At 37.1% G+C, this 11,391-nt stretch overlaps 1 protein-coding gene across 1 annotated transcript; it reads right to left on the reverse strand.

Annotated features, from left to right (window-relative positions):
* Nucleotides 1–7,333: 7,333 nt before the first annotated feature.
* LOC136665130 (immunoglobulin lambda-1 light chain-like) lies at nt 7,334–9,630 on the reverse strand. Its single transcript, XM_066642712.1, has 4 exons — nt 9,591–9,630; nt 9,169–9,477; nt 8,803–8,847; nt 7,334–7,780 (listed from the first exon to the last, which is right to left on the reverse strand). Exons 1-4 carry the CDS (start codon nt 9,628–9,630, stop codon nt 7,458–7,460), a joined length of 717 nt encoding a protein of 238 aa, XP_066498809.1. The 3' UTR covers nt 7,334–7,457.
* Nucleotides 9,631–11,391: the final 1,761 nt, after the last annotated feature.

Raw genomic sequence — 11,391 nt, forward strand, 5'->3', positions numbered from 1 at the left:
AAACAATTGTAAACTCAAAGTCCAGTTTTGGGCTTCTTGCGGGTACTATTCGAGTTTTAGTTAGCAGAGTAATGCTTTTTAAAGAAGAGAACGGAGGGAAATATAAACATAGAGATGGACAGGGATTCTGGTCATTGATATTGGTCAGTTTGGTAAAATTAGCTACGTTCATTATAACAGAGAGTTGTAAACGTAGATGTTGTAGACATTGTAAACATGTAATGTTAGCTACAGACAAACTCCATTCCAGATTATTAGCTAATATATATTTGGAGTGTCAGGTGTGAATGAGGTGCAAGATGGGGGGAGTGAAATAGATTTTACTTTGTGCTGTGTTGAGAATTATAGACTACTGTATTTTGCTGCAGAATTTTGAGCTCCATTCTACGGAGCCCCTAAAGGGATTGGGGGAAAAAATTAAAAAAAGACTATTGTATTTGCGAGGTAACGCAATTGTGTTTGCGAAGGAACGCCAAAGTCTTTTTTTCCCCAGTCCCTTTAGGGGCTCCGTAACAAAGACAATTGTGTATCATAAAACATTTGCAAAGGAGCGCAATGTATTTGCGAGGGAATGCAATAATGTTTGCAAGGGAACACAAAATCAATAGTCTTTTTTTAATTTTTCCCCCAGTCCCTTTAGGGGCTCCATACCATTCCAAATCTGATTTCAGACTCCCATTTTTGTTATTTAGTTTATATAGAGTGTACATTTTAATTGTTTATCAGAGTTTAAGAGTATTGCATTTAAAGTGTCTAAATACTAAATGTTGGCTACCAGTTCTGTGATTACAAATGTAGTGTGTTGGTTTTTGTAATGCATATGAAATGACATCTTATTTCTCTGTACTATATGTTTTAAATGTGGAGAGTCTCGTCGTGCCATGACTTTCAGGAAGTTGGCTGCATTTAAGGCTCACATTTACAGGTATCATTAAAACAGGAAAACTGAAACTAGACCTAGGCTATATCATATAGGTTTTAATTTGACATGTCATTGAAAACTGCAATGGTAAATGTTGAAGACTTAAAATAATTTATATTCTCATCATTTAAGCAAGTGCCACAGTTGCTGATTTTGAAACCCTTAACCTGCTTGTGAGTCCTCTGATTTTTATTCTGGGTATGTATATATAATTGCAAGATACTCCAGAATGACAAAAGTTTAACATTTGAATTAATTACAGTGGAATTTTTGACCAATGCAAGATATTTGCTGACAGTGGAAGGACAAGTGACCTATGTTTGCTCAAGCCTCCATTAATTTCTGGAAAGGCAGCCCTATTCACCTTGTACTAAAATTTCAATTTCCAATATCGACAGGAAATTTCTTTCTTTCTCTCTCTCTACTTGTTTACTTCCTTCTCTGAATTAAACTAGCCTCTATTTCATGTTATCTTACCTGTAATTAAAAGTATTATTATATATAAAAACCTTGAAATATGATAACTTTATTGATGCAGAAACCCCATGTATGAAAATGGATTAAAAAATTCTAAAATTATCTGAAGGTAATTGCTTTTTAATATTTTGACCCGTTTCTGTTGGATAATTCTTTATGAAATTATTATGAAGGGCAGTTACTGTTTACTGTCATTCATTCATCTGTTGCAACCATTTAATTCTAATCAGGGTCATTGTGGGAATCATTTGATGCAGTTGAAATTTGTGCTTTTGATATGTGAAATTAAAGGTCAAATACAGGATTTTCTGATTACTATGATACATTGAAATATTGCATAGCATATCAGTATACATGGCTTTTAGATCAGGTATCAAATTGAAATTGCAGTACTTTTGGGAAAAAAAATGGTTTTGTTGAGTTCGTATTAATATCTATCCTCAGTCTTCACTACAAAAAGTGTGAGCAAGCGACAACTAGGGCTGGGCGATATGACCAAAAATTCATATCTCGATATGCCTAAAAGAAATGGAGATATATGATACGATATGACATTATGAAAGCCATAACAAAATACAATGTCAAAGTATTAGTGTTTATTTTTAGCACCAAATAGGACATGCTGCATTATCTAACTGTAATTATTAATGTAATTCACCCTTTACCTCACTCATTTGCTCTGATTACTTGCAGAAAAATAAAAATAAACATAGCAGAAAAAGTAAGAAAATTTGTGTCTGGTTGATTATTTCTTTGTTGTAACAGTACTTCTTGCCAATAAACCTTATACCATTACTGTTAATTTCTCTTTTAAATGGTGCTACATTTGTAAGAAACATGCTTTTGTGAGATGAGCAGTAGAGCTGAGTATGTGGATTGCGACAGTGAAAAATTTGTCAAATACTCACTGCCAGTGCCAAACAGCTTATTTTGTGTAATGGTGTGATGTGGCATCTCCTTCACTTGAAAAATGAGGTTTATCGTCATTGCAAGCAATCTCAATGCAGAAAAAGATATTGAGATGAAATTCTACAACCAGTGGCAATCCCATATCTCCACAGTCTGGGACCAAACTCTAACCTCCAAAATGACAACACTTGCCCCCACAGAGCGGTGTTTATCAGAGACTACCTCCAGAATTTGGTAGTGGAGAGGATGGAATGGCCTGCTAGCTCCTGACCTCAACCCCAATGAACACTTGTGGGATCAGCTTGGGCGTGCTGTTCATGCCACAGTGACCAACACAACCATATGTGTGACCAGCAGTGTGTAACCAGGATGGTGACCATCATGAAGAGAAAGTCCTGGGCTGTTTTGGCTGTTTATGGTTCTTCCACACGCTACTGAAGCTCCTATTTGTTAAAAGAATACATTGTTAAATTGCCAATATGTCTTGTTTCTTCAAACTTCAGTCAGCCAGTCACAACTCACCAAACGAGTCAATGGCAGAATAAACTCTTTGGCATTGGCAGAGAGGATTGGGCTAATGTTTCATTGGCACAACCCACATACTCATTTCTACTGCTCATCCCACAAATGCATGTTCCTTATAAATGTGGCACCATTTCAAAGGGAAATTAACATGATTCCAACAGTATAAGATTTATTGCCAAGAAACATTGTTACAACAAAGATATAATCTACCAAACAAAAATATCCTTATTTTTGTGCTATGTTTAGTTTTAAAAAATGTCTTGCCCATGATGTCATCTGATCTTCCCCTTACTGTATCCTCTTGTGTACAAAATTTTTATTGCAACTTTTTTGTACTTTTATTTCCACATGCTATGTTACTAACTGTGGATTTTTTATTTTTATAGACGCCTCATTGGTAAAAATTCCCAGGGGTGGTAAACGTAGAGAGCAACCAAGAAGTCCTGGACCATGCATCTGTGTGTATCCTTGCTTTAAAGAAACTGATGGACTTTGAATTAAATTTTATTTACAAACCGGATTCCAAAAAAGTTGGGCCACTAAACAAATTGTGAATAAAAACTGAATGCAATGATGTGGAGATGGCAAATGTCAATATTTTATTTTTAATAGAACACAGATGACAGATCAAAAGTTTAATCTGAGTAAATGTAACATTTAAAAAAAATATATGTTCATTCAAAATTTCACAGTGTCAACAAATCCCAACAAAGTTGGGACAAGTAGCAATAAGTGGCAAAAAGGAGGAAATTGAGCATATAACGAACAGCTGGAAGACCAATTAACAATAATTAGGTCAATTGACAACCTGATTGGGTATAAAAAGAGCTTCTCATGGTGTCAATGTCTCTCTGAAGCCAAGATGGTAAGAGGATCACCAATTCCACCATTGTTGCGCAGAAAGATGTTTGCTGTGCAGCGATACCAGAATGGTGTTACCCAGTGTAAAAAAGCAAAGATTTTTAAGTTATCATCAACCGTGCATAACATCATCAAAAGATTCAGAGAATCTGGAACAATTGCTGTGCATAAGGGTCAAGGCCGTAAAACTCTACTAGATGCTTGTGATCTCCGGGCCCTTAAACATCACTGCACCTTGAACAGGAATGCCACTGTCAAGGAAATAAAAGAATGGGCTCAGAAATACTTCCAGAGAGCATTGTCAGTGAACACAATCCACCGTGCCATCCGCCGTTGCCAGCTGAAACTCTACAGTGCAAAGAGGAAGCCATTTCTAAGCAAGCTCCACAAGCTCAGACATTTGCACTGGGCCAGGGGTCTTTTAAAATGGAGTGTGGCAAAATGGAAGACTGTTCTGTGGTCAGATGAGTCACGATTTGAAGTTCTTTATGGAACACTGGGACGCCATGTCATCCGGACCAGAGGACAGGATAACCCAAGTTGTTATCAACGCTCCGTTCAGAAGCCTGCATCACTGATGGTATGGGGTTGCATGAGTGCTTGTGGCATGGGCAGCTTGCGTGTCTGAAAAGGCACCATTAATGCAGAGAACTATGTTCAGGTTCAAAACATATGTTCAAAACATATGCTCAAAACATATGCTCCCATCTAGACGTCATCTCTTTCAGGGAAGACCCTGCATTTTTCAACAAGATAATGCCAGACCACATTCTGCAGCAATCACATCATCATGGCTACGTAGGAGAAGGATCCGGGTACTGAAATGGCCAGCCTGCAGTCCAGATCTTTCACCTATAGAGAGCATTTGGCGCATCATAAAGAGGAAGGTGTGACAAAGAAGGCCCAAGAGGCCTGTATTAGACATGAATGGGAGAGCATTCCTATTTCTAAACTTGAGAAACTGGTCTCCTCTGTCCCCAGACATCTTTTGAGTGTTGTAAGAAGAAGGGGGGATGCCACACAGTGGTAAAAAATGGCCTTGTCCCAACTTTTTTGGGATTTGTTGATGCCATGAAATTTTGAAACAACACATTTTTCCCTTACAAATGATACATTATCTCAGTTTAAACTTTTGATCTGTGATTTGTGTTATATTCTGAATAAAATATTAGATGTTGGCACCTCCAAATCATTGCATTCAGTTTTTATTCACAATTTGTTTAGTGTCCCAACTTTTTTGGAATCCAGTTTGTATTTAAAGGGTCATGTTCAACACAAAACTGACTCTAAGTCAGTAACATGTTGGGTTCACTGATGATATTTGAAATACAAAGTTTTAGCAATCCAGATTACATATTTTTTATTACATTTTTCATGATGTTTTACGGTCACTATTTGTGTTGTCTGGTAAGATCAAAATTCATGTGATATAACGTAATGTTTTACTATAAAGATTTGGGCACCTTTCTTGTAATTCATCAAGGCAATAATGTAATTGGATATTGTGAAGTATTTTTGGTTAGAAAAAAAAGCAAATATCATAAGGGGCAAAAATATTAAGTTCAAGTAAAACATAAATGATTTGAACATGTTATGTAGTACTTGAAATTTGTCCACATTTTGCATATATTCAGTTTTAATAAAGCGTGTTACTGATTTTAATTCTGAATGTAGATTTGGACTTCTTTTGTGTATGTTATGGTTATAGTATTTTTAAAGTATTCATGCTTGGCAGACTTGATTTTTTTTTATTTAATAGTAACAATAATCTTAATACAAAAATATTACGTGCTGGTATTGTTCAGTATATATAAAGAATTGAATGTAATTTAGATACTGTTTGTAATTAGTGTTCCTCTGTAAAAAGGTATTGTTTCTGAAAAAGGCAGTAAATGGCTGGCAATTCTGCTGAAAATATTACTGTACATTTAAATATTTAGAGTAAAACATTGTATTATGCAATTACAGTAGTATTCTGTAAATTTTAAATACAATCTTGTTCCTGTACAAATGCAGTAATTGGCTGGAAACTCTGTTGCCAGGTATTTACTGTAAATCCTAATATTTACAGTTAAGTTTTATTCATTTACAGTAGTATTTTGTAAAGTTGAAATACATTAATGTTCCTGTAAATATACAGTAATTGTCTGGGAGCTCAGCTGACAGTTATTTACTGTAAATCAGTTTTTACAGTAAAGTATTGTATTATTTAATTACAGTAGTATGCTGTAGTATACGGTAGTGTTGAGGCTCTATGTCACACCAGTGTTGGGTTTAGACGTCGACCCGATTTTCATTACAACTAAAACAACATTGGAGCTTGACGTCACCCGAATGTTAATTTTTGAGTAATATCTTACTTTGATTACTAACCATAATTCAATGTCTAAACTACATTGAGTCTTGATGTCACACCAATGTTGGGATTTGACGTCAACCCAAATTTTCATTTCCAACTAAAAATCAACATCTATACAACATTGGAGCATGACATCATCCTGACGTTAATTTTTGAGTAATATCTGACTTTGATTACTAACCATACTTCAACGTCTAACCAATGTTGGTTCTTGATGTCACATCAATGTTGGGTTTAGATGTCAACCCGAGTTTCATTTCCAACTAGAAATCAACATCTACACAACGTTGGAGTTTGACGTCATCCTGACGTTAATTTTTGAGTAATATCTGACTTTGATTACTAACCATATTTCAACGTCTAACCAACGTTGAGTCTTGACGTCACATCAATGTTGGGTTTAGACGTCAACCCGATTTTCATTTCCAACTAAAAATCAACATCTACACAACGTTGGAGTTTGACGTCATCCTGACGTTAATTTTTGAGTAATATCTGACTTTGATTACTAACCATATTTCAACGTCTAACCAACGTTGAGTCTTGACGTTACATCAATGTTGGGTTTAGACGTCAACCCGATTTTCATTTCCAACTAAAAATCAACATCTACACAACGTTGGAGTTTGACGTCATCCTGACGTTAATTTTTGAGTAATATCTGACTTTGATTACTAACCATATTTCAACGTCTAACCAACGTTGAGTCTTGACGTCACATTAATGTTGAGTTTAGACGTCAACCCGATTTTCATTTCCAACTAAAAATCAACATCTACACAACGTTGGAGTTTGACGTCATCCTGACGTTAATTTTTGAGTAATATCTGACTTTGATTACTAACCATATTTCAACGTCTAACCAACGTTGAGTCTTGACGTCACATCAATGTTGGGTTTAGACATCAACCCGATTTTCATTTCCAACTAAAAATCAACATCTACACAACGTTGGAGTTTGACGTCATCCTGACGTTAATTTTTGAGTAATATCTGACTTTGATTACTAACCATATTTCAACGTCTAACCAACGTTGAGTCTTGACGTCACATTAATGTTGAGTTTAGACGTCAACCCGATTTTCATTTCCAACTAAAAATCAACGTCTGTCCAACGTTAGAGACCAACGCCTTTCTGACGTCAAATTGACGTCCTGTGCCTGCTGGGTGGACTCTCCATCACCATGAAAAATGAACAACAGTTTCTTTAGTAATGCATTTTATTAAACTTCAGCAAACAAACATGTTATAAAACAGAAAAGATAAATGACTACGTCAGCAGGAGATGATCCAGTGTTTGTTAATGACGTCAGCGTTCTGTCACTACACGTTAAACTACTGTTTCTATGAAGCTCTGTTACTGTGAAGAATAAAAGAATGAAGATGTATCAGATGTGATCAGGTTCAGACGATACATTCAGACTTCTTCAACTTTTTACTGGCGGTTTTTGAGGCAGAAGACACTTGACACGTTACGTCTTTATCTTTCTCCCACTCTGACCTCTCAATGGTCAAAAAGCTGCTCAGTCTGAATTTCTTATTGGTTTGCTGCTCTGCAGAGCCAGTGGTCACTCCACTGCTGACCGCTTTACTGTCCACCAGCCAGCTCACATCAGCAAAGCCAGTGGGCATATCACTGACCACACACACTAGAGTGGCTTTGTTAGACTTCAGCTCTTCACTGGACGGAGGGAAGAGGGTCAGAACAGGAGCCGGGGCAGAAGCGTCTGATCAGAGAAACAGATAAAGACATGATTTAATACACTACAAACAATGAGAATTAAAGACTGTTTGAAGTTGTGCCAAGTTTGCTGTTAATGAAAGTATAATTTTTGTCACGTTCTAAAGGAAAACACCTGTTGTAAACACTTTAATTGATTGAAATAAATTTCTTATAAATAAATATAGAGTAAATTGAACCTTCAATTCCCTTAAAGGAGTTATAATGAATATTTAAAAAAGTAGTTTACAGTTACATTGAGGAACAGAGAGAAAGATGGAGAGACCATGAAAAAGTATTTAGTTTTTTGTTATATTAAAAAAAATGACTTAAAGCATAGTTTGCTTAATTTTGAAATGGCTGCATGTAGAAGTTTGGAAAGCTCTGATCGGGTGAGTGTTATTTGATTATTTTATTTTCAAAATCAATAATGGACAACAAATGCAATTGTGTCTAAGGCGTCATATGTAATGCACAACATGTATTTTAACATATAATTTATATTGGAAAAAATTAAATACAAAGTCTGCCAAAAAATTTACACAAACCTTATTTTATGTCATATTTACTTTAACATGTCTTACATTCAGCAATTAAATTGTAAGTATGCTTTATAATACCAGACGTGTGTTCTCTGTTGAGAGTTATTTCTAATTTTCCAGTTAGAAAATCAACAGAACTTATCTGTGGCATCAAAACATATGCATCAGACAGCAATGAGAGCAATGTAACTTCAGCAATAGCTGACTTACAGCATACTTTCCAATCAGCAAGTACTGTTTTCATATTTATCCACTATCAAATTTCACAACAGAGGAACACAGTCAGGGTTTGATTCTGAAATTATAGATCATTGATCTTCCTTTGGTTCATGTCTACCTCCAACTCTAATGCTCTCCTTCTTTTAAACACACAATAAAAATAGACAAAATCCTTATTCAGTGTTATAAAGTAGCAGTTAGATAGCAGTTAAAGCTGAGTCTGAAACATTAAAGAAGTGAAGTGTAGATAAAGAGAACAGTTTCTTACCGGTGACGAACAGCTTTGTTCCTTGTCCGAATACCACAGTGCTTCATTTCATATCATCACCCGTACAATAACCTCCTCAGTTTCAGAAGTGAAAGTAGTGCAACTGAAACCTCCTCTAGACTTCAGCTCTCTCTTCTACTGTCTGTGATCAGCACTGAATCCTTCCACATCCCGTTTCAGTTTCTGGGAATTCCACAGCTCTGTTCTCCTGGGATTTCTTCCCACTTTCTGTTCAATAGACCACTTTTCCACTCCACTTTTCTGCTGAAGCTGAGATGTGCTCAGTCAGATGGAGATGTCAGTGTGAACAGTGAGGAGGTTTTTGTCCTGCTCTCTATCACTGTGATACAGCTGAACTTGTAGAGTCATCTCTTGTTTGACAGTAATACACTGCAGAGTCTCCTACCTCCACTTTACTGATTATTAGCTGGTAGTCGATGCTTGTGGAGGCTTTAGATGTGAAGCGCGCAGATGAAAAATTTTCTCCATATTTATCAGGAGAGCTGCCAGTATAATAAAATCTCAACACAAACTGAGGAGCTGCTTGTGGAATCTGTTTATACCAGGAGACATAATTGCTTTCATCCTTTGCGATGTTACAGTCCAGACTGACAGTGCGGCCCGGCTCTGTTTGCACCGAAGGGGTCTGTGTCACAATTTTCTGTGAAGTGACCCCTGAAACATAAAGCAACATTGAAGTGTATAAGCATCAATCACATTTCACACACACTCCTAGTCACACACACACCTCATCAGTGTAGAGAGAAAAGCAGGAGGAGAGAGCTTACATGCCAGAGCAGGGAATAGAACACAGAGAGTTGGCAGCATGTTGTCTGTGTGATCAGCAGAGGGATGAACAGAATGGAGGATGAAGAGAGGAGAGAGTGGAGGGAGCTTTCATAGGGAACTGAGGGAGGGACCTGCATCTCTAATCAGCCAATCAGCTGAGACTTTCTTCACTGACACGACTATAGTGCACTGTAGGGGAATGTTTTCAGAGACTGTTTTTGTTGTTTGCATGCATGATTAAATACAGTGTGTTCCTCTTCACGTGTGTGTGTGTGAGAGAGAGAGAGATGGAGAAATTAAGAGAGTAGTTAATAAAATTATGCATGGTTTCCATGATGCATGAGGTGCTCACTTGTTTGTTTTTTGTGTTTACAATTGTGTTTTACGGTTATTGGGATGTGATGTGGTGTATTTGTGTTCTATCTTTATATGTTTATGTCTGATACATTAGGTTATTCACCATTGTGTTGGCCCTGTGAAGGACTGGCGCCCCCTCCAGGGTGTATTCCCGCCTTGCGCCCAGTGATTCTGTGTGGGCCCCGGACCCACCGCAACCCTGAACTGGTTAAACAGTTACAGATAATGAATGAAGGAATGTTTTTTTAAAGCCATGAGCATAGTGCATTATTGTTTCTTTCATTGCGACATGGCCAAGAGAAAGTTGCTGAGTGTGTGCAGCAGGTGGAGCCTAGAAATTGACCTTTAGGTAGGTTTTGGCAAAAGTGGGTGGGAACAAATTTTCCTAAAAAAATAAAACACAACAGCAAAACAAAATCCTGCTTATATTTCATTGTCTGAGCAATAGCCAGAAAAGTCTATTCAGCTGTAACGATCAGAATCAATATCAGTTCAGATTTTTTTCAGGCTGCTGATCTGAGTGGACAAAATTATTAAGAAGAATGCCACACAAATAATAAAATTATGAATAAATAAAGTTTAAAATCATGGAAGCAAATATGGTACATGTTCATAAAAATTGCTGAAAGAGCTGTCAATTGATGTCAAATGTCATGGCAGGTATAAGAATAACTACAAAGAAAAAAACTTAAGCCTATGTCAGGATGCATGTTGAATTCTGTTTTCTGGGTCCATCTACAAGACAAGGTGAAGACACTGGGGTTTGGAATTGTATATAATGATCATTTCATCACTTTCCAGATGGTCAGTAAGTTCCTGTTCCAGAGATAACAATGAGAGGATGTTCAGCCATAACATTGGCATTAACAATCGTAATCTCACCTGGATACGATTTGCTCCTGAAAAAGTCTCCCTGAGGTGTATGTTGTCATTGGAAGTGCTAGCAATGTTCCTCAAACAGTGTTAACATTAGGAAAAATGTCAGGATGGCAGTTGTCCAGTACCTTCAAAAGACTGGGGTACTTCCTCTGTTCCACTTTTTTGTGACTGACATGATGGGTGAGCACAGAAAATTCTGCATTCTCAGTGGTTGTGTCACATTTGCAATCATTAAATCCAGTTGATATATAAAGAGCTCATCAGTGGAAAAAGACAAATTCATTTTCTGATTACATTGCCAGGCGGCACGGTGACGCAGCAGGTAGTGTTGCAATCACACAGCTCCAGGGACCTGGAGGTTGTGGGTTCGAGTCCCGCTCCGGGTGACTGTCAGAAGAAAGGAGAAGAAACAGCTCCCCTTCATTTGTATGGAGTTAAAACCCCTGAGTGGTGGTGAGGAGGCACATTAGTTTCAGTTCTACAGTACTGTGTGGAGTAAAGTCTACTGAATCTCCTCTTCAGTGCTTCTCATTCTGACAGTTGAGTATCCAGGATTTAGACATG

The sequence above is a fragment of the Hoplias malabaricus genome, chromosome 13, assembly GCF_029633855.1.
Source record: "Hoplias malabaricus isolate fHopMal1 chromosome 13, fHopMal1.hap1, whole genome shotgun sequence".
In the NCBI taxonomy this organism is placed as follows: domain Eukaryota; kingdom Metazoa; phylum Chordata; class Actinopteri; order Characiformes; family Erythrinidae; genus Hoplias; species Hoplias malabaricus.